At 37.3% G+C, this 23,805-nt stretch overlaps 3 protein-coding genes across 3 annotated transcripts; 1 reads left to right on the plus strand and 2 right to left on the minus strand.

Moving 5' to 3' along the window:
- Positions 1 to 21: 21 nt before the first annotated feature.
- Positions 22 to 10,280, minus strand: faf2 (Fas associated factor family member 2). Its single transcript, XM_028459855.1, is given in 17 exon segments — positions 22 to 542; positions 545 to 583; positions 586 to 614; positions 1,007 to 1,121; positions 1,124 to 1,163; positions 1,165 to 1,184; positions 2,594 to 2,685; positions 2,773 to 2,858; positions 2,964 to 3,022; positions 3,025 to 3,078; positions 3,081 to 3,134; positions 3,217 to 3,261; positions 3,376 to 3,401; positions 3,403 to 3,445; positions 3,448 to 3,508; positions 6,418 to 6,486; positions 10,089 to 10,280. Coding segments are annotated over 17 exon segments (1,149 nt in total). The 5' UTR covers positions 10,152 to 10,280; the 3' UTR covers positions 22 to 288.
- Positions 10,281 to 12,976: 2,696 nt separating this feature from the next.
- On the minus strand, positions 12,977 to 16,162 carry pin4 (protein (peptidylprolyl cis/trans isomerase) NIMA-interacting, 4 (parvulin)). Its single transcript, XM_028459984.1, has 4 exons — positions 16,019 to 16,162; positions 15,790 to 15,866; positions 14,439 to 14,558; positions 12,977 to 13,449 (listed from the first exon to the last, which is right to left on the minus strand). Exons 1-4 carry the CDS (start codon positions 16,044 to 16,046, stop codon positions 13,291 to 13,293), a joined length of 384 nt encoding a protein of 127 aa, XP_028315785.1. The 5' UTR covers positions 16,047 to 16,162; the 3' UTR covers positions 12,977 to 13,290.
- Positions 16,163 to 17,362: 1,200 nt separating this feature from the next.
- nek12 (NIMA-related kinase 12) lies at positions 17,363 to 18,747 on the plus strand. Its single transcript, XM_028460177.1, has 2 exons — positions 17,363 to 18,438; positions 18,514 to 18,747. The coding sequence occupies exons 1-2, from the start codon at positions 17,442 to 17,444 to the stop codon at positions 18,696 to 18,698; spliced, it is 1,182 nt and encodes a 393-aa protein (XP_028315978.1). The 5' UTR covers positions 17,363 to 17,441; the 3' UTR covers positions 18,699 to 18,747.
- Positions 18,748 to 23,805: the final 5,058 nt, after the last annotated feature.

Here is a 23,805-nt window from a genome sequence, read left to right on the forward strand (position 1 = left end):
CATGACCAGAAGCACGCCTCATAGAATGTGTGGTTTACTATATTTCAAACTTCAAGCTGCTTTACTGATCAGAATTAATTTCATTTCAAATTAAACAGTAGGTTGTATTGTATCTTGTCTTGGCACAAGGCCAAGACAAGATACATGCATTTCTTTCACACTAGTAAAGAAAGGACACTAACACTAGGCAGGTCCCTTGTTTTGGACGACTTGAAGCCTTGCTTTCTGTTCTATTTGCAGCAGACCATATAGTTAGACAATATTCAATATCAATAACAAGGGATTTAACTACCCAGTTTTTATAATTACTGGAGAGACAAAGTAAGAGCACCTTCTGACCACAGCAATAGCTCTACTAATTTTACTGATCACCTGGTCTATATGAGGTGAGTCAGCGCTTTCAGTACAACGATATCGTTTAATTTTTAAGAGACACTCATCACTCACTCGCCGTCGCCGCTCCTCAGCAAGAGCACTCGTCGACCTTCTCCTCCTCTTCTTGCCCTGCTCCTGCTCCTCCCTCTTCTTACGCTCCTTCTCTGGTCGGCCCGTAGTGAAGCCAGGTAGGCCTCGTCCTGCTGCGCCTCAGCACCTGGGTTTGATTCCTCTCTTCCCTGAAACCAACCACACCAGTCTGTATTTACACTCACTAAATATGAATCCTGGGGCACTAAAACCTACATGTTTACACGTATGTCAGTTTAAAAAAGTATTTATAAATATGTGCTGTTGAGTTTCATTTACACAACGATTCATGTTTTCTCTCATTTCGAATTGGATGCTCCAAAGGGCCGGATTGACACGTGCTCTAATCTAAGAATGTGTTCATTTGAACTGTGTTTCTATTAAGCAGGTCATTACAGTTAATGATTTTCTTAATTTGAGGATGTTTTCCCTAGTTGCAGTCAAAAGAATCAACACAACCACATGCTTCAAATAAACAGACCATCATAAGTGTGATCAACTGAAACTGGGTTAAACCAGCGTTAATGCACGCTTCCTGTACCGTTCGAGGCGCTCTGACATCAGATACGTCTGGTTGGCCTCCATGATGAATGTGAGCTGGTTGATGAGGTCTTCTGACTGGATGAGACCCTCCAGTCTGCCCACCACAGTCATTTGCGGTCCTTCAGCATGATCATTGCCAGGAATGGGTAGGTGTTTCTCTCACAATGCCTGGGACACTAGAAGATGCCCAAAGAAAGAAAAAAGAAGAAACAAAAATATCTTTACTGAGTCACAATATCTCAACAGTCCAGGCTGCATAAAATAAGAAACAAATGTTATGTTCATTCAATGCTTCAGTATTGATTCTGTTAGCTAAAAACTTATGTAATAGTTTTATCAACTAGGGCTGCCAACTTTGGTTGTTTCGTCAACCAATTGGTCTATGCTGTTGTGGTCGACCAAGATTTTCATTGGTCGACCAGCAATGGTATCAGTTTCAATATGGTTAAAAAAAATGCAATGCACTTAAATAGATGATAAGGATTAAATATCAAATTTAATTCATTTATTGCCTAAACATGATTCTATGTCCAGCAACAGCTGTGTGAGTGAGTGCTGGATGAACAAAAAAAAAGTCATCAGAGCAGATCAGAGAGGGAATTAATTAAGCCAGGCTTGAAGCACAACCATCCACTATTGAATCAATACTTTTTCTGCACAATAACATGGATTACCCTTATATTTGATTATGTAAATAGATCCTCTGATGTTGACATTAACAGTTTATTAATAAGAGCAGGCTTACCACTAAAACAAACGTATTAATGTCATTTGTATGAAGAAAAAATAGGTTTTAATTGTCGGTTTCAGGTCAGGCCACGGATATAAATACCTGTCTGTTGGAACTGTAGGTTTCACTTTTGCTTTGTCAGGTTCCGGTCAAAGCTTGAATGAGGTTCATATCAGAAATGGTCTGTGTTTAAAAGCAAATCGGCACCACAAAAAGCCAAAACAGAATATTTCTCTTTTTCTTTCTCCTCGTCCTCTTCTGCACCTGCTCATTCATTCTCAGTTTTGTTTTGATAGACTAATCGTGTGCCATAGTCTTGGTATACCAACCAAATCCTTGATTGACTACAGCCCTATTATCAACAACTATTTATTTTTCCTGATTAAAACTAGAATAGGTTTATTGACCTCCAAAAAGCAGGCTATGTTAATGCCGGCATTTATTTATTTGCCTATGAACAGTCTAACTGAAAAAAACTAATGGAGAAAATTAGTTGAAATTTTCAGGAAAAATCTGAACGGGTATAAAGGAACAAGCATTGTGGAGGGGCGGGGTCCCGATCAATATTCCACATGTAACATTTAGGTGACAATGTAATGTGAGATCTGCGCTCTTTCAGTGCTTTCTATTTGCAAATAAAAGCAGGGTGACCAAAAAGCATGACATTAATATTAGTTAAAAAAAAAAAAAAAAAATTTGTTTAAAAAGTATTGAAATATGTCAAAAATAAACCAGGACAAGAAAAATATTTGTGTGTGATCAAGGCTTTTATATTATTGGCACCAACATGCCAATAACAGTTTAATAGTAGAGCTGCACTGATGCAGCTGAATATTAGCAAAGAAATGCTCTCACCTCTAAAGCCCTCCGGCTTGCTGGTTGAACAGGCCCAGAACAGCATTCGCGAATTGAGGAAAGTTACGACCTCTTCTGTGCATAAAGTAGAGCTGAGAGATTTATGGGAAACGTTAATTCCATGTGTAACTTACACTATGAACACTACAGCGTGTGGAAAACGACAATTAAAACTTTACCGGCAAAACTCATCTGTGTCTTGATGGTCGTCGCCGTGAAGGTACACCAAGAGGTAGCGAAGCTCTCGCTTGGCATCATTTAGTGCCTGAATTCATCACAACACACAAAAGGAGTGCACTGTAAAGTATCGCAGATTTCTCATTTGAGGGGCGTAAAGAAAGGTGTGCGTGTGTTTGTGGTTTCTGCTCACCTGCTGTAGTGTTCCCTGGTAGAATACGGGGTGCGATCGACCATATTTCTCCTCAAAATATTTATGAAAGATACAACGTCTCCGACGGGATCTGTAACACGACCACGAGGATCTGCCGGACAAACCGCAGGGCAACCTTGGGAACAACGTACAGGGCAACATGTTGATTCACTTCACTCACAGCTGATGACAAACTCAATTCAAACAGGTTTAAAACATACCTAATATGTCCAGAAGTGTGTAGTTATGTAACCCTGAACGGTAGGCATTATCAAGTAGTAACTCATCCTAATAACCCCTGCAAAAAAATACACCCCTACAGACTTTACAGATCACAACAGGACGTAAATAGTTACATTAATTTTAATGTGAACAATGGTTATTCTCTCTCAGGGAGAGGCTGCAGACGTACCCTGGGTTGTGGGCCTTGAGACAAGTACTATATACTCTATGGTCTGCTGTATTGACCTGCAGTGGTCGGCAGGTGGAGGGTTGAACACACTGGGTACTCCTTCCTGCTCATTGAGTCTGTCTTGTACTGCTGCCTGAAACAGAAAAAAAAAAAAAAACACTGTTCTTGTAAATACAAACTCTACAGATACTAATGACTCACTGAACACTAAACAACTCATTTTAAAACACACAAAAAACTTAATGTAAAGCCAGAATGAATCATAAAACGTGGGATGTGATGTTAACCATCCTTTGTGCCAAAAGATGGTAGTCATATGACGGTTACCATTCAAGAGTGGAGTTGTAGCCATTTCTCAGATATCATTAGTAGTTAGTGTTCCTTTGAATTACAGCTGGGCATCACCAGGTACCTCGCGATACAATATATCACGATATTTTTGCCTATGATAACGATATCACGATACAGTGATTCTGCAATAATCGATATATTGCAGCAAATTTTAATCAACGATACATTACGATATGGGTCACTGAAGAAAATCAGAATGTATTGACTGCACTGAATCCATTTCACAGGAATTACAAAACATTGTCAATCAATTTCACATGAATGACAGCCAAGTAAAACAAAGCGTATACTGCACAGTGGCTATTCTTAACACACATTGACCACAACTAGTCACATGTCCTTGTGTTATATTTAAGTCTTTAAGGAAAGACTGATATAAAATAATGCTTCACCAAAATATCATTAATGATGTTTGTGCAAATTAACTTTAAATCATTAAAAACAGAATGAATGCCGAAAATACTCATTTCAGTGCTAGTGTTATCAACTTCTCTGTAAACATGGACACACATCAGTGCTGCTTAACAAACATGAAAACTGGAAAATTTCACTGCATATGAAAAATAAACATTTCGGTCAGTGCATTATAATATAAACAACTGGGTGGTCTATGAAAACCTGGGAACACATTTTAACTTATACTGACCACCATGTCCTTAGTACTAAAAAAAAAAATTGTTATTTGGCGGGAGTGAATCGATATCATACTACAAGACAAAATATCAGAATATATTGTCGCATCAATATTTTGGCACACCCCTACTTTGAATCAGGGGGAGTTTTGGCCTTTTAAACACTAGGTACAAACATAACTGTCTCCCACTCTTTCCGATTAGTCCGGGAGCCAAACCCAAAAAATTTCAGTGAACATGGTTTCGTCAGATAAAGTTTTTTTTTTTCACTTGTTTTTGGTAGTCTAGGGCAGGGGTTCTCAACTGGTTTTACCCTGGGACCCACATTTTTCCACGGCCATTAAATCACAACCCATGTTTTTAAAAAAATAGCTATAAACACACATTCTCTTTTTTTAAAACATGAATCTATATATTTTCCTTTGCAACATACATTTCACAGCATGCCTGTCAAAAGAAAAGTTTCTTTCAAAATAAAAGGCAAGTCCAATATGGCATGAATATTTATTCATTTTTGACCAGCTGACCCACCAATTGAGAATCACTGGTCTAGGGCATGCTTATAATGAATTAGGGGGGTGATGTTGGGCAACTCATAATATTAACCCCTTTCTATCGCATGAAGCCATATTCTGAAATACTTCAAATTGCTTTGTTTTGTCAACTAATCATAAACTCACTTAATAAATGATGTTGAGAGATTGTCAAAATTATTTTAGGAGTATAATATTGTGAATTAACCCTTCCCCCTCATAGAGTACAGTTAAACAGTATATTTTACAATTTTTCCATACTTCTGCAATATATATTTTTATAGCTTATTTTGTATTAAAATAATTGTTTTAGGAGTCGCTGCTTCTGTTACTTCCCAGAACAGCATGAAAAGCAGTTAAATTAATTTCTGAGTGTGTCCTAACCCAGACCTTCCCCTAATTAAGACGCACTATAGAACTTACACGTACTGTCCCTTAGAGCAGAGGTCAATTGGTACTGGGTCGAACAGAAAGAATATATAATTTAACATTATTTCCGTTGTATTTCTTATCTGAGCCTGAACAATGTTTTATTTTGGAAAATTAACCAGACTCTCTCTGCTACATCTATTTATCCCTCACTCTAGACGCATGTCAAGGTGCCTGCTTCGGTCACCGGCCGAAGCATCCCCTTTAAGCACACTTAAGGGGATGCTACGGCCGGTAAATTATCACTAAGGTGAAACCTCCAAGACATCAAAATTACAAAAAAACAAGGATCTTTGAGCAGGGTAAAAGAGCCAGTCAGGAGATAGAAGAGCCTATGACTTCAAAGAAAAAGAAAGCTGCATTTAACAGACAATACGAGGAGTCCCACTTGAAATATGGATTTATTGAGACAGGTAGTTCCCACGCACCAAGCCCACTCTGGCAATGAAGCCTTCAAAAATGTTTTGCCACTTGGAGACCAAACATTCTGCATTAAAGACAAGACTTTGGAGTATTTTGTACAAAAAAAAAGTGTGAACAAGATGAACAGAAGCAATGGTGAGTTGTATTTTTCATGCAATATATATTTGTTTTTTAGGCATATCCTATGTTGAAGTTATGTTTAACCGGTCTGTGGGGCAAAAAAAGTTGATGACCACTGCCTTAGAGGAGAAAAAGCCAATAGTGGCACATATTGTGCTGCTGTTTGTCAATTAATGTCTGTGTGGCATTTTTCATCGGCAAATCTAACCCAGGATTGTGTTTCTGGTGAAACTTTATTGAGCTAAAAATATCGAGATTTATCAAGTTGTCTCCAACAACTGAGGTAGCGTCAGAGACTGCCACCATGGGTAGTTAGGCCACGGTAGCCTTGGGTATTAACCCAGGGTATTAGTATTTTAAATATATTATATCTACTAATAAAACCACATCTGTCTGTTAAGTAACATATGTACAGCAGTGGGAATCACAGATACTGTTAGGGTTAATTATTTTTATTTTAACATTTAATCCGTTGGTGAACCTTAAGTCGCACATTGAAACTGTCACACACACATGGAAGTAATAAGCAGAGTGACAAATATTTCAAATTTCACCTCAATATTCCAGTTATGCTGCTCTAATGTTCGGCGACATTGGTCCATGGATTCCAAACCAGTTAAATCCTGTAAAAAATTTAAAAAAACACACACCAGAAAACGCTCATTAAGATAAAATATATATATCTTCTACAAGAGTGTTGTAACAGCAGTATCACAGTACAGCAACTGAATAAACATATAAATGACAGAAGAGGGAATAAAAACATGATAAATTACTAAGGCACATGTTAAAAAAAAAACTGGTTGAGTGGATAATTCTGACATTTAATTTTATGTCTGTGACCAATCAAAATCACTATCAAGAGTTCCACTATAGCTTATATTAGGGGTGCCCCGACACAAATTCACTTCCGAAACTATGCCAATATTGTATCCTTATCTATTGGCAAAGATCAATATATTGCTGTGCAAATATTTACTCTCTTACTTTACTTTGTTTTTTACTACTGTAATGTGTGTGTATCGAATCCTTATTTTTAAAGTCTTTTTATTTAATATTACACTTATTTAACGTTTATCCTTTTTTTTGTGATACTTTCTTGAGCGGCTGTAACAAAATCCCCCAGGGGTTACTAAAGGAATTCTGATTCTGATTCAGATTTATTGGAGGGAGGACAGGATCAAATCAAAGTGGATATGATCCTCTTGTATCAGGAGCTAATATATAATTAATTCCAGCAAATTAATTTTGTCTTTTTTATTTTATTATATGTTAAGGTTTAATTTGTTCACAATTTTTTTCAGGAAATGTATTGTGATCTCCTGACAAGTTTCGACAGTCATATCAAAGCGATCAGCAGATGCCTCTGAGGAAGACCGACAGTTGACAGTCAACAGGGAACAAGGCCAACACGAACAACGATAGAGAGGAGGAGGAATAAAAAAAAAAAAAAGACAACACTGACTACAGATGAGAATACACAAAAAAGGACTGTTCAGAACAACTCAAGAATGTTTGACCAGAGAGACAAGTAAACCCATGTAAATTTGCGATGGTAAAACAGGGGACGGGACCCAGATAAGCAAACTGCTTCTCTCGTCTCCTTTTTCGGCATGTACAAAAAAAAAAATGTAAAAAAAAAAAAAGTGAATGTAACCATGTCGGAAATAAACTGAATAAATAAATAATAAATAAACTGTCAGGAGATCCAAGTAAAATTCCTGAAAAAAGTTAATACTGACATAATTGTTGTACTTTTCACCCATAGATAGGGTTGGGCACCGAGATCCGGTTCCAAATAGGGTACTGGGCTGTAGTCAACCAAGAAAATGATTAGCCGACCAAAAAATAAATAAATAAAGAGGAGAATGAATGAGCAGGTGCAGAGGAGGACGAGGCAAAGGAAAAAGAGACAAATATTTAGTTTTGGCTTTTTGTGGCGCTGATTTGCTTTTAAACACAGACTATTTATGATATGAACATTAATCAAGCTTTGACCAGAATCAGACAAAGCAAAAGTGAAACCTGCAGGTCCGACAGACCAGAAACCTGAAACCGACAATTAAAACCTATTTTTCCCCTCATACAAAATAGATATTTACGCTTGTTTTAGTGGTAAGCCTGCTTTTATTAATAAACTGTTAATTTCAACATCAGATCAGCGCAAGGGGGAAACCAGCACATCAAACACACAGGTGCGCAATGTGCCGGCTGCGCCAGAGACAGCAGTGGATCTATTTACATAATCAAATATAAGGATAATCCATGTTCTTGTGCAGAAGGAGGATTGATTCAATAGTGTACGTCTTCATTCTTTCCCTCTCTGCTCTGAGGACAGTCCACTGCACTGACAGCTGAAAAGCAACACTTTCTTTTTTTCTTTTTGCAGCGCAGCACGCACTTACAGAGCTGTTGCTGGACACAGAATCCTGTTTAGGCATTAAATAAATTATATTTGATATTTAATCCTTATAAGTGCATTGCAATTTTTTTCTTTAAACGGTATTGAAACTGTTATCATTGCTGGTTGACCAATGAAAATCTTGGTCGACCACGACGGCATAGACCAATTAGTCGACTAAACGACCAAAGTTGGCAGCCCTACAAATGTGAACCGGTTCCGAATAAGTGCGTTCACACCAAGCGCGACTGCAGTCACTTTAATATAGTGGCGCTTTTTGGTCACCCCATCGCTCCAGCGACGTGACGATCAAAGAACAGACTCAGTGTGTGTGTGTCTGCGGACCCGCTGACAGGGGAGAGAGTGGGCTAATCACTTCTTCTCCGGCCATATCATAGACAGATTTAAATGATCAACTACTGGAGTTACTAAAGGATGAGTTCACCCAGAATGTAGGCTTATTCAAGAAGTTAACAGCTTTAATTTTGTCCCGGTAAATTGAGAAAGTGTAGTACAGCCCTCCGCTGCCTCGGCTCTACAGACAGTGACGGCCAGGGAAGTTGTTGCTTTAAGTCGTTTTAAATAATTCAATTTTTTTTTTAAACTTAGAGCGACTAGGTCACGCAGGACCTAGTTGCCAGAATATTAGTAATCTTTCTCAACAAGAACTGTTGATTTATTTGTCAAATGACTGCTCCTGAGTTTGAGTTTGTTTTATGTACATCTACCTGGTTTGCAGTGCTTTGTTTTTTTCAGACTGCTGCCAACTTGTAGTGTTATTTCAGCAATTTTCAGTTTTACACTTACAGTTAGGGACCTTTGTAATTGAATATCCTAGTTATAGTACAGCAACCAAATTAAACTATCAATTAAGTGAATTAATTTTAAAAAATGGCCTGTGTAAAGGCTTTTTCAAATGAAAAAATCAACTGTGAAATCTATGACCTGTTGACCTGCACAACTCAAATAGTCTGAACAGAGAATTGTTTAGATTTTAGATTGTCATAGTACAAAATGTTCGGTGCTTGCGGGTCTTTAAAAATCAATCAAAATGCTCAAAAATGGATGGCAGTGAAGAGGGGTTTAGTTCTGAAAATGGCTGGCAGCCAATGAGTTAAAAAGAAGAAAAATGTAAGTATTTCTGTTTGTAATCCGATGCTCTTTTTGTAATTTAACACCCAATGAAGTCATCCACCATGTGTTTGTTTTAGCCCAGAGGTTTGACACCACCTCCACTGTCTAAATGGCATTATTTCGAGGATATTTTATGCACAAAACAAACACTTAATTATAAATAACAGCAAGCAACGGAGACAAACCAGTTACAGGGTGGTTGTGACATTTTAGCTAAAGCTATTAGCGCTTGCAAAGTGTGGTAACATTTAAAAGCTGAATAATAAATGACTACATGAGGCTAATAGTCATGAACTAGTTTTATTATTGACGCTGTGAACGTCAAAAATGCTCTGAAATCCTTCAGCGTCATTTTAAATGATGAGCTATCGTTCAATCAGTGAGGACAAACATAGTTTGTCTTTAAACGACCAGAAACACATCCAGCTTTAAAGAGTCACGCTGAGTTGTATCAGTGGTTCTAATATAATGCTAACTTAGTCATGACTGTGCTGAAAAAAACTCTGCTAACTTAACATATAGCTTAGCTGACGTTGGCTAGTAGAGCTAACGTTAGCTCTAGCTAAAGTTAACAACGCTTCAACACAAACACACAGACGCGCCTTTACAGCTGTCAATAAACACTCTGAACCTACAGAAACACAAAGGTTAGAACAAAGGTGTGCTGGTGGGTAAGGACGGGCTGTCTACCTGAAACTGAAGGAGTTTTTCGGTCTGCGCCTGAGATAACTCTGGATCCTCTGGCGCCGCCATCTTACCTCGCCAATCATCAGGCGTGACGACATGAACTGTCTCTTCCTGATGCTGCTCAAAGCCGTTTCGTGAGAGCGTTACGACACCGGAAAACTCAAATAGTTCCCGGAAGTTATTAGCGGGCAAATAGAATCCATTGATTCCGAGTGACATAAACTGGGGTTTTAGGTAATTTGTCGTCAATAACTGCATTGATTTACGTTATTTATACAGTACACCGTCATATGCACAAGGTAATAATTTATTGTTAATTAATTCACTTCCGGGAACGATTGAGGCTCCATGAACCAAAAAAAAAAGAAAAAACCGGCCCTAATGCTGCCGAGCCTGGAACGCAATGTGCTCACTGCTGCCCCCATTGATGGGAGGTCTCACTACACCAGACGCCATTGAAAGTCCAGTATTTTGCTAATTTTCACCCATCTCCATTTATTCTAAGAAACCCAACAACATAGTTTATTTCCCCAAAAGCGCCTGTTTTCCAGTTTTAGCCCTCCGAAAAGTGACTTTCTGAGCAGTTCTAAAAAGAAGATGTTTTGAGGCCTACTTATGCATATTCACAAGTAGGCGTGTCTGTAGACATTGACTCCACACAACAGCTGATCACTAGCAATTTTCTTTGCTATCCACACGCTCTTGTTAATGTTTTCAGCCAAAAAACAACCTGCACATTACAGTAAAACCCATAGGTATTTAAGTGGCTATTGTGATTGTGAGTCAGACAAACACTGTTTAAGTGTGTGTTCAGCAGCAGCAGAGTAAATCACCTGCATGAGTCAGCTGCTTCAAACACTCATCGGAGCTGCTATGTCGCTTTCTTGTTATCCTCTCCAAACTTATTACAGGAATAGTCCATTCAAGATGAGAGTCCACTGTTTTGGTAAAAGAGATACTAAAAATGGAACTGCTACACCGTTGCTGCCCTCTGCTCCTCAGGGAGGGGTTAAAAGCAGATAACACATTGTGTGTATATAGCTTTAAATAAATGACAATAATGTATAATATATATTCTATATTAAACCGCAGTGTTTAATTGTGAGGTAATTTGAGAGGGAGGAGCTCACATTCTTATAGGGTAGGAGGAGCCAGGATTGTCAGGAGGAGGAGTTTCCGCTAGGTGACGTCAAGTAGCGAGAAAAATCCAACTCGCCCTTTTGGAGCTGACTTTTTACAAAATGTGTAATAAGAAGGGAGGAAGGAAACAGAACTTTTTTAACTTCTGAATGAGGCTAAAGGGATGTACAGTATATCACTGTAGCAAAAACATTATAAAGTGATTTTTTTCACAATACTGCCCCTTTTAAGAGGACACTGCGTTTCTTATTTTACAAAAAACTATGAAAACTCATTTCCACCAGTTAAAAAAAAAAAAAAATAGGAAAAGTAAAATAATACATTTTAAAAATCTAATAATTACCGTATTTTTCGGACTATAAGGTGCACCGGATTATAAGGCGGACTATCAGTGAATGGGTCTGACTGGGTCTTTTTTCATACATAAGGCGCACCTGTTTGTTATTATTATTATTATTATTATTAAGATGCATTAAGTGAAACAAAATAGTCAGATAAGTCAAACTTTATTCAACTCATTAACAAAATTCTCAACATTGTTCAGGTTTAACACATAAAATACAGAACATTACACTCCCTTTTTCAGTTCAGTATGTTGAAGCGCAGTACTGGTACATATCACTCTGCGAGGTGCCTGACTACGGTAGCCCTAAAGCGCCAAAAATCCATCGAGCAGTGCAGCTTCATAGTTTACCAAAGTTGTACGAAAACATTTCGACATATTAATTTCATATATAAGGCGCACCTGATTATAAGGCGCACTGTCGATTTTTGAGAAAATTAAAGGATTTTAAGTGCGCCTTATAGTCCGAAAAATACGGTATGACTTAGTATCTCAGTTATGAGTTAATTATGTCAGAAATACGAGACACTAAGTCTTAATTTTTACTTAGTATGTCAATATGAGATAGTATCTCATTATGACGCATTTTGTAATATCATTTTACTTTTCCTAGCTTTTTTTTTACCTGGCAGGAACAGGCTTCCATAAATAACCACGCTATCAAATTATGCAAAATGAGGAAAAACAGTCTTTGACTGACTTATGAGATAGTAACTTTTGAAATCCTACATCATAATTATGGCACACAGTGGCTGAATGGTTAGCACATCTGGCTCCTGGGTTCAAGCCCTGGGGTGTACATTTGGGTCCTTTCTGTGTGGAGTTTGAATGTACTCCCCGAGCTGCGTGGGGGTTCTCTGGGTACCCCGGCTTCTTCCCACAACATGACTGTTAAAGTCTCTAAAATTGCCAAAACAGTCAAATGTTGAATATCTGTGCTGTTTGATGTAAATGTATAACATTTCTATATCTAAAACAAATGGCAGATGTAAGCACAGACAGCTCTGACTGATACATCGATCAATCTCAAAGCATTTACAGGTTCTAACTGGGCATCACCACCTCCATTAAGACAATATTACTTGCAGTACTTGTATGTATCCATCCTTTATATTTATTATCAATATGTTAAATGACTATAAATCGCAAAAACATACTGTATCTTTGCCATTTTCATAAACATTTAGTTAAGTAAATGTGTAGTGTGTGAGTGTTTGGCTGCCTCTGTATGTGTTTCCCTGTGATAGACTGGCGATACCCCCCACCTAGCGTCTGATAACAGCTGAAGATAAGCACCAGTAGAACCCCGCAACCCTGAAAAGGAGCGAGCAGGTTGAAAAATGAATGAATGGATCTTCGATCAATATCAGTTGTTGTGTCTCCACAGTGGAAAAAAAACCCACCAAAACACAATCATCACTTTTTATTCTAAACACACGGAATCACATGTTTATGAAAATGTATATTTTCCTTTTGTAGGTAAACTGTCACAAATGTTATTGAGCAGGGGTGGGTAAAAAAAAAAAAATCTGTTGATTGTAAAACTGATTTATCTTTAAAATGGATTGCTTTGTGTATTTTAGTACACATAACATTACACCGTGTTCCCCTCCAGCCACATCTTCTTCACTGGTTTGTAAACACAAGGTCAAATTTGATCATTTTTTTACAGAAGTTAACTCAAATAAAGCAAACAAATCAGACTTTGTGAATGAAGTTGCATTATTTTTTCCCTTCTACCATGATAATGTGGTACCCAAACTTAGTTTTTACAGGAGGGTCTGTGTAGACGGGTTTATCCATGGAGCTGGTGGGCAGAGCGAAGGCAGCGTCTTGGAAAGGTCCAACCATTGATCCTCGCGTCATCCACCCCAAATCACCCTGAAACAGATGCGTTTGTTCATTTTAAATATGACCAACAGACATATCACTGTAATCATGTTTTTAGAGATCACAAATGCTTCTATAACGTAACGTAACGTCAATCAATCAATCTTTTATTTGTATAGCGCCAAATCATAACCAATGGTATCTCAAGACACTTTACAGTAGAGCAGTCTTAAGGACGTAGGTCTCATGTTAATACAGGGTTCCTACAGTTTTAGTCAAAATAAATTCAAGACTTTTTATTGCCATTTGAAATCAAATTTTAGCATAATTGTATTTATTTCAAATACAAAGGGTTAAGGAATTTTTTTTCCCCAGTGTCTAGTTCAGACGTGCAACTGACTGCCCCTAAAGTAAAAAAAAAAAAAAAAAAAAAAAAAATGAGAGTAAAATACATGAAAAAAATAACAAAAATCACTACAATAACTACAAAAACAGCCAGAAATCTATAAAACAACAAAAATACAAAAAATAAAAGCCATTAAGAAAATTATTTGTTGGACACGCAATTTTTGTTAAATTGACATTTTCCATGTTGTTTATACATTTAAAAAAAATTAATGTTACCATTTGTTTTGAAATGTGAGGCTAATTACAATCATAATAGCATGCTTATGTGTTAATAACTGTAATTTTGACACATTGATTTAAGACATTTTAATGACTATTAAGGCTTTATTTTTAGATTCATGAATTTAATGCCTTTTAAGACTTTTTAAGGATCCGTGGGACCCGTGTAAAAGAGCTCTGTAGATGCGTTGGTCTGGTGTTGATGTGAAGTATTGTAAATGTGCATCACAGTGAGTAAATTGTTTAGTATCAATAAATAACCTCTTCCTAAAACATAATACATAAATTAGACTGTATCTTTTCTTTCATCAACCAATTTAAAGCTTAAATCATGTTGTGAGCAAAGATGCATTGCCAGCACTAATATGAATTGTAGTTTTTTAAATTATTTTGATCGACGCTCAACAGCTTACTCCTTGTCTGGCTTTGTCTTCACTGTATTGTGACGCGACTTCACTGAAACGGACTCCAGCCTTCAGCTTTTCCATCGCTTCCATGCACTTGCCATGTTTCTCACAGAGAATGTGTCGAACCTATAAATGAAGCAAGAACAGAGCACAACATGTACCGTAGTTTTTATTACAGTGGAATATGTTAGAATCTACAATAACACTCACACATGGATACATTACTGAAGATGCAGATAGGTTATGAACTGAAGATGAGTACAGTCTTAAATATATTAAACTTTTAGTTCATAAACTAAAAGTTTCATATTTGGATCATACCAACCCATTGTTCTTTAAGTCAAAGTTGCCTAAATTTGCGGATTTACTTGTTTTAAAATGCTTTTAAATACATCTATTCCAAGTTCAAGAATAAATTATTACCGGAAAACCTTCAAAAGCTCATTATAAAGGGGATGATACAAATTGAGAAGTAAAATTAATTTTAGGTCTGTGAGTTTGTGTAAAATAGGAAATTATTAAGATTACAAATATCAAGTAATTTAAAAGAAAATATAATTCATGTTGTATGACAATTTTGAGTGTGTGATGTGTATTAGAATCAAAATCATATAAAGATGAGACAAAATTTATTTATTAACAGCAGCAATGGTTGGAAAACAGGGTGCTGAAAATTAAAATATTTGTTACCGTAATGTAGGAAAAGGGGTTTGACTAATGAGTTTATACTTCCACCCACTCCCTTTTGAACACAAAAATTATGTGTATGTACTATGCAGTAATATATGTAAATATTGTTTTGTTTGTGTTTTTTTTCTGAAGGAAAGTTATCTGCATCAAATCTTTTGTTTATTGTAATATTGTTTATTTAATGATTACATTTGCAATTTGTTTGAAATAAAACAGTATAATAAAAAACTAACCACATCGCAAATCACTGCTATAGGAGTGTAATAAATATATATAATACTTTATTTATCCCAGGGGGAAATTACTTGAGATGCAGAAATTCAAGAAATATTACAAATAAAAAGAATAAACACTAAACAAAGAAAGAAAGAGGAAGAAAAATGTACATAATTAAGTAAAAGAGTCAGACTATTAATTAAATAAGGATTAAATACAAGTGCACGCATTTTTTAAAAAATAAAGATAAATAATAATACAAATATAATACTGATATTTACAACAACCAAAGCTGTCAAGTGTCAATATATAATTGTTTTATCTTTGTTGTGTTGTAAAAAGGTATTCATGTATACAAATGTGACAGATGTGTAAACGTGGTTATTTATAAAAATGATAAATATGTTTCCATAGTTATACATAAAATGATGTGGTGTTTAACATGTTCTACCTTCACTGATGTTCCTCCTTTTGTGACTTTTTCTTTCTTTTCAGCATCTGCGCCTCCTGAGGCACCTCCAGCTTTCACTAAACCAACAAAAAATAAAATAAAATAATCAAACATAAAAAGAAATAACGCAATAATATACAAACTAGTCAACAGTCTCTGCTGTTGTTGAGTGTTAAAAGACAGTATTTCGTGACATTACGCAGTGAGTGTTTCATTTTATTTCACTAACCTTTACCACCCTTTCCTTTTGGTGGCATTTCAGAAAGTAGATATAGTGAATTTAAACAAAAATAAACCACAGTGAAACGCTAGCATGTGCTAAAGCTATGTTGTTGTGAAAGACATGCGCAGACGGACACCAACGATTGGTTCTTCTTCGTCTTTGGTGACGTCAGAGCTCGCAGTTGAAAATGTACCGCCCCCTAGTGTCAGCACTTACAGGTGTTTTTAGTTTTTACACTTTTCACCACTCTACATCCCTCAGAAGTCCCACATAACCGGAAACGGAGTTTTTTTGTTGTTGTTGTTCTTGTGTTAACATTGTAAACTTGTATTTATGGACACTTTGAGCTTTTAGTACTTGTCACATTGTCTGGCCTGGAGGTTGGCTTATACTTTCATAAATTAAATCAAATAGATAGGTGTTATAACTGTGTGAAGGAACAGTGTTTATGCATGTGAAAAGCATTTAGGTCATGTAACTCTTTTTTTCATTTGAGAAAGACTATTGGCTATAGAAAAATCACTAAAGTTTTTTTAAAAGGCTTTTAAAATCATATAGTGTTAGTAAGTATAAGAAAGAAGAGCAACAATTTTACCAAAGACAGCAATAATATATAATATGTATATAATTGGAATAAAATATATTAATACTTACTCAATAAACATAATAAAAGGCATATATTGGGAGAGAGTATATTTTTGAATTGAAATCTTGCCACGCTAAATTTTAAATTTACAATTGAATTGATTGAATTTGTGTAGTAAATAGTAAAATATTAATATGTAAATGCATGTGTATGTATGTATATATGTGTGTACGTCTATGTATATATGTTTGATGTGCATAAGCTGTATACATAAAACTTTGTGTAGAATGGACAGTATTTTGAACGTGTATTGTAAAAATAGTAATATTAGTTTCCTAATTATAATTCTTTTTGTAATCTTGCCTTGTTTTGTTTTTTGTGATGGTGTGTGGATACACTTTTGCTTCAACCTACACACTGATTAGTTAGACTTTGAGTGTTGGTTCTGTTTTTTTTTTTTTTTTTGTTTGTTTTTTCTGAAGACTGTCGAAATAAAATTCAAATTCAAAAGGCCAAACTATGAATTGGTTAGAAAAATACTACTAGTGTAAAACGTAAATGTACAAAATTAAAAAAAAAAATAACGTGATAAGTGAGATTATTTGTCAGCGGTTTTTTGGCTCATTACATTTACAGATTTCCAGCCGAATAATAATAATAATACATACATAAAGAGTAAATAAATAAAAAGAAATAAGCCACTATGAAACTATAAAGTTTGCAGGCAGTTTTCGTGGTGTGACGCGTTGCTATGGCAACCACAACCCACACAAACGCGTAACGTCTCTCCTCCGTGACGTTCTTCCAGGCTGAACATTCCTTCCCTCGTTCCCAGGACTAAATATGGAGCAGTATGAGAAAGTCATGAGTTTGGGCCGCGGTGGAGAGGCTGAGGTTTTCCTCATGAGGCACGTGGAGCGGAGGAGTCTGTGCGCGGTGAAGAGGATCACGGTGCGTGACAGGAGCGCGCGCACCTCCTCGCACAAAGCCATTCTCCACGAGGCCCAGGTCATCAGGAGCCTGCAGCACCCTCATGTGGTGACCTGCAGCGACGCTTTTGTCAACCATGACGACGGCTTTATTTACATAGTGATGGACTACTGTGACGGTGGGACTCTGGATGACAGAGTGAAACAGAGGAAACCACTGGAGTTTTTCACAGAAGACGCTGTGATGAACTGGTTCGTACAGGTCACCACCGCTGTGGATTATGTGCACACGGCCAAAGTCATTCACAGAGACATCAAAACGTCTAACGTGCTTCTAACAAAGCGAGGTGTTGTGAAGCTGGGGGACTTTGGTATATCTAGAGTACTGAGCTCCACAGCAGACATGGCCTCCACCTGTGTAGGGACACCCTGCTACATCAGCCCAGAGCTGTGCCAAGATGTCCCCTACAGCAGCAAGTCTGACATCTGGGCTCTGGGCTGTCTCCTGTATGAGATCTGTGCTCTCAAAGCTCCTTTCACAGCCTCAAATCTCATGAGTTTATTCTTCAAGATCAGCAAAGGACAATATGATCCGTTGCCGAATGTTTTCTCAGAAAATATTTCTCATTTACTCCAGACAATGTTGAACCTTAAGCCGGAAAATCGGCCAAGTGCCTCATGTATACTGAGCAGCGCTTTTGTGCGTTACCACCTGGAATCTGTCCTTAAGACAGATCTTTATAGTTCTGAAACCAAAGCAGCCATGACATCAGGACCAAACCATACTTTGTCGACTGATGTCGACAGCCACAACGCCAGCTCTTACTCTGAGGACTTTGAAAAGGAAAGTTTGTCTCCACAAAGCAAACACTCAAGTTCAACTTCAAGAAGCGATGATGCGCAGTCCATTGGTGAGGAAGGTGGTAAAGCATATCCTATTTAAAGTTGTTTTAAAAAATGTACGTTTGTGTTTGTGTTTCCCAAAGCTTCTGACGAATCGGAACAAGTTGAATATCCAGACGACTTTGAGGAAGATGAGGAGGAGGAGGATCCAGGAGGTGAAGCAGACAAGGCTCCAGATCTGCCAACTCATGACGATGCTCTGGTGGAAGAAGTTGAGCTCTGTGACGCTGGAGGAGTAACAATCACACTGAAAGTGATGAAGGAATAAGGTTTAGAAGATTTACATCTTTAAAGGAGAAACAGAAAAAAAACCCAAAGTGTACATTGTCAATAAATATGAACTGTTTTGACCGCAGACATCAGTATACGTATGAATGTTAGAAAGTGTGCTGGTTCAATTCCAGCAAGATTCTTTTTCAACAATATGTCAAGGTTTAATTTATTCAGACAACTATTACTCAGGAAATCCACCTTTACTAGTATTATGCAGAGGTCAAGGACACTGCAAAGGAAACATCAAAACAATCAACAGACGCCTCTGATGAAGACTGGCAGGAGATCAAGGTGGATATCTTGAGGTACAGTTGTTCGAATAAATGAAACCTTAACATATTATTCACAAAGAGTCTTGCTGGAAATATTACGCAGAAGCCAAGGAAACTTCAAAGGGAAACATCAAAGCAATCAGCAGATGCCTCTGACGAGGACTGGCAGTTGACAGTCAAAACATGTCTGAAGATAAAGGTAGATTTCCTGAGAAAATGTTATCTGAATTAATGAAACCTTAACATATGTGCTGGTACAGTTTTAACTTTGAACCCAGAAAGGGAGTATTATTTTTAAATAGAGATGTGCATTGGATATAATGTGTATGAATGCTCAGTGACATGAACATTTTGTATGATGAAAGTAATTTTACGTAGAAGTTAAGGTAATTGTTTACTTTCCTTTAAGATAAAGCAGATTTTTATTCAGGAAGGAACATTTGTTCGTTAAACCCTAAAGACCAAGTGAGAAATACTGTATGTGTCTGTTATCAGACGAACATTTAGGAGTGACCGACAAAAGTAACCTCAGAGTTGTCAGTATCACTGCTCGTTGGAAATGTGTTGACATCTAATATAACAGAAATGTATATAGAGTTTAAAAAGTATGAATAAAGAATTTTCTTTCACTAAACTGGAGCATATACTGTAGATATTATTGATGGATGGATTGAGCACAGTGACATATTTTTGTATAGTATTTGAGATTAAATTGATTTTTCTTATATCTTTGTTTCTTAAACAGAAGAAAGTTGAGTTAAGTAAGCAGCTATACACTGCTACATCTCAGTATTTGTATTATTATTTTATAATCGTTAATTAAATACTGTAGCTGTCCAGTAATTTATTTTTTATTTTATTTTTTATGAAAAGTTATTTTGTAGGGGTGTGTATTGCCTGGCATCTGGCATTACAATTCGTATCCTGAGTTCACTATATGATACGATATATCCCGATATTAAAGTATAAGGCGATTATTGCGATTTTTTATATATATATGACTGAAGAAACAACTAATCTGTAAATGTGTACACCTTCATGAGAACATTATGTATGAAATGTATTTTATTGACATTTTACACTCAAAACATTGGCTTTAACAAGCCATGTGCCAACAACTTAAAATATAAAAATAGCATACAATCTGCCTGTGGCTTTTAAACCAACTTTGACTTTAGTGCAACGTGGCTTTAGTGCAACTTAACTGAAGTATTTGCCTAGAACAACAAATAAATGAAGAAAGTTCGTACTTTCTTTTCAGATTTTATTAAAAAAAAACACAAGCTGGTTAACATGCCCAGGTTTCAGCACACTTTTTTGTGCAGTTACAATGTTTCCTGTAGTGGAAAAGACTTTTCTAGTTAAAAAAAAAAAAATGAAAAAAATTCAACACCCCTATTATTTTGAGTGTTTACCATTAAAACATTTTTTTGTTAATGTTCCACTACTTGTTCTTCTGCACCATCTTTTCAATAAATAATGGCGAGAACTAAAAAGTATGACGGAAGTGTCAGAGCTGAGTCGGTTGGGTAGGATTGTTGAAGGGTGTTTAAATATTACCAAACCATGACACAATGACAGGTGCAGAGGAAGAAGAGAAAAGAGACAAAGACACGAGTCACTCAATATCACCTTCCTGCTGTTTGATCCTGAATATTCAAGCCACGTTGTGAACGCACTGAATTAGAGCCTCTAAACTATTCCACACATCTGCACAGCAGCAGGATAGTGCAGTTGTTTGCAAGCCAGTGAACAAAAACATGCAGGGTTTTGCATGGCTTTTAAATATGCAGGGCTTGGTGCTCACAAAGGCACTCGTACTTACACACTACTCTCAGGAGATTTTACATGACTTGTGTAAAGGCAAGGCAAGACAAGGCAAATTTATTTTGTATAGCGCATGTTAATGTGCTTTACATGATCAAAAAGTGCAAAAGAAAACATTCAACAGCTTAAAATCAATAAGAAAATTTAAAATCATCAGTAAAATTAATTAAAATCATCAACAAACACATATCAACAACATAAGAAAAAAATCTCCCTCTCAATCATACGCAGTAGAGAAAAAGAGTGCCTTTAACTTTGATTTTAAAACTTTCTCATTGACTGCTGACTTCAGCTCTGCCTCTGCTGGCAGTTTGTTCCACTTCTTTGCAGCATAACAACTAAACACAGCATCACCATGTTTACTGTGAACTCTGGGCTCCACTATCTGACCTGTATCCATAGATCTGAGAGACCTGCTGGGTTCATACCTGACTAACATGTCACTGATGTATTCTGGACCAAACCCATTCACAGATTTATACACAAGCAGCAGAACTTTAAAGTCTATTCTGAGGCTTACTGGTAGCCAGTGTAAAGATTTTAAAACTGGACTAATGTGTTCTGACCTCTTTGTTCTGGTTAAGACCTGAGCTCCAGCGTTCTGAACCAGCTGTAGCTGTTTGATGCTCTTTTGGGCGATTCCTGTTAGAAGACCATTACAATAGTCCAGTCTGCTGGAGATAAAAACATGGACCAGTTTCTCCTGATCTTTATGAGTCATTAAACCTTTCACTCTGGAGATGTTCTTTAGGTGGTAGAAGGTTGTTTTTGTGATACATTTGATCTGACTGCTGAATGTAAGATCTGAGTCAATCAGAACATCAAGGAAAAGGTAAACATATATCAATATAATGCTATTTTGCCAGATTGCATTTTGCCTTGTTCCTATTGATTCCGGCAGCTGAGCTGACAGCAGCAAAAGAGCAGAGCGGAGCTCACAGAGGAATTTATTTACTAAACATGAACTTTTTCTTCTGAGAAATGATACGATACCTCAACATCAAACTCTATCATTTACCATCTGACTCTGGCTCTGAGGTAATCATCTACTGCTTTTTTATTTGCTGGCTCAACTGGAAAGCTAAGTAGCAAGCTAGCTAGCTACAAGTAGCAAGCTAACTAGCAGAAGAATGGCTCTTTCCACAACAGAATACAGCAGTCTCCTCCAAAAGATTACTGAACTGGAGACTACAGTGCGAGGAATACAAGTAAACATTGAGGTTAATGGACACTGTGGATATGATAATGATACGACTGTGCCGCTGTTTCAAAACAGCGGAGTGGATAAAGCTAACTCGCTACCAGCCCGTGCTAACAAAGCTATCAGGCCTAGGGAGGATCCTGTTCCCGTTGATAAGCCAACAGGTGCGAGTCCTCCCTGGAATACTCTGGGAGCTAAGCCTAAGAAAAAGTCATATCCACTTCAAAGGCTAACGGGCCGAGCAAAGCGCCCTGATATCAATAATGAGACGGACTGGCCTGCACTGGCTTCGCAGACTGCAGCCTCAACATCAACTCCCTTGTCTGCCCAGGCACAAAAGTGGACATCTGCTAAAGGCAGGAGTATCACCAAGTCACAAACCCAGTTTCATGTAGAACTGGGTAATCGATTCGCCCCACTGCTGAATGACCAAGGATCTGGCTCTAATGAGGTCAACACACAACCTTCTGGAACTGCGAAGACTGAAAGTGCTTCAGGAAAACAAAAGCTACAGGGTAGGCCAAAGCAACAACCTCACACACTGATAGTGGGAGACGTTTCTGTTAAAGATGCTCAGAAAATGTTTAGCAGCAACGTGAAAGTGATCTGCTTACCTAATGACACAGTATCAGACCTGGCTGACAAAATCTTGCATATCGTTGCAGATTACCCACATTTGAAAAATGTTGTGATTCATTTTGGGTTAAATGATTTAGCCAAGGAGGAGTCTGAGGTGTTAAAGCAGGATTTCACCCATCTGCTAAAAACTGTGAGCTGTATACAGCCTAAAGTGTTCATCAGTGGCCCGATACCTCCAGTCCGCAAAGGAGATCTGAAATTCTCAAGGATTTACTCTTTGAATAAATTTCTGTCTTCGGCTTGTGCTGCCCTTTCACTAAATTTTATAGAAAATTTTCCTATTTTTTGGGAACGTCGTCATCTTTTTAGAGCAGATGGACTGTGTCTAAACAAGGCTGGAGTAAAACTCTTCACATCCAACTTGTTTTACTTCACCAGTCACACTGCTATCAGTTCTGATAAAGACAGAGGACAACATGTACCATCGGAGAACAAAACAACAAGGAAAGAACATGGAGTCAATGAGCTTCCAGCAAGAAATAAAAATCGCCAAAATGAAGAGGTCAACCCAACCCCCGCATCTCAGGACCCACCTGCTTCACCCCAAAATTCACCTACTTCCACCTCATCCAGCTTCTCTCCTACCCCCGCCTTCTTAGATTTAACTGCCCAGATGAACGAGCTGGTTCTGGTTGGCACAAGACTAACACCCCACCCTTTACCCCACCATGGTCAATCTGCACCACCCATCCCTCCTCGACGATACCAGGCTCAGGATCACTCTTCTCCTCAGGCCAGCTGTGTTCAACTTAGAGCGACACAGGTCTGATGTGTGCTGGGTCTAGACTGCAATAGCTCTATTTTTAGGAACAACCAGAAAAAGTCAGGGCCCTATGGAGTTAATGCAGCTTCTTTAATTCCTGTGGTGACAGGTAACACAGGTAAAATTGTGAAATTAAAGAAAAGCAAAAAGCTTTATAGAGATACAAATTTGACTCATATAACATGTCATCCAAAAAGTCCACCAGTGTCTCCAGTAAAGTCTTTAAAATTAGCTCTTCTTAATGTTAGATCTCTTGTTAACAAGTCACTAATAATTAATGATTTTATTTTGACACATCACTTGGACTTTTTATTTCTCAATGAAACATGGTTGAATGATGGTATCAGTAATACTATTCTCAATGAAAGTTCACCACAAGACTTTATTTATTTAAATAAGT

Source organism: Gouania willdenowi, chromosome 10, assembly GCF_900634775.1.
Source record: "Gouania willdenowi chromosome 10, fGouWil2.1, whole genome shotgun sequence".
Taxonomy (NCBI): Eukaryota; Metazoa; Chordata; class Actinopteri; order Blenniiformes; family Gobiesocidae; genus Gouania; species Gouania willdenowi.

Bases quoted from the DNA above. Each gene is read 5' to 3' on its own strand.
- nek12 (XM_028460177.1), top strand. From the start codon at position 17,442: ATGGAGCAGTATGAGAAAGTCATGAGTTTGGGCCGCGGTGGAGAGGCT. The intron at 18,439-18,513 runs GTGAGGAAGGTG...TGTTTCCCAAAG, and splicing joins CGATGATGCGCAGTCCATTG to CTTCTGACGAATCGGAACAA.
- pin4 (XM_028459984.1), bottom strand. From the start codon at position 16,046: ATGCCACCAAAAGGAAAGGGTGGTAAAG. The intron at 15,867-16,018 runs GTTAGTGAAATA...TTGTTGGTTTAG, and splicing joins AAAAGGAAAGGGTGGTAAAG to TGAAAGCTGGAGGTGCCTCA. The intron at 13,450-14,438 runs GTAAGCTGTTGA...CATCTGTTTCAG, and splicing joins AAGACAAAGCCAGACAAGGA to GGTGATTTGGGGTGGATGAC.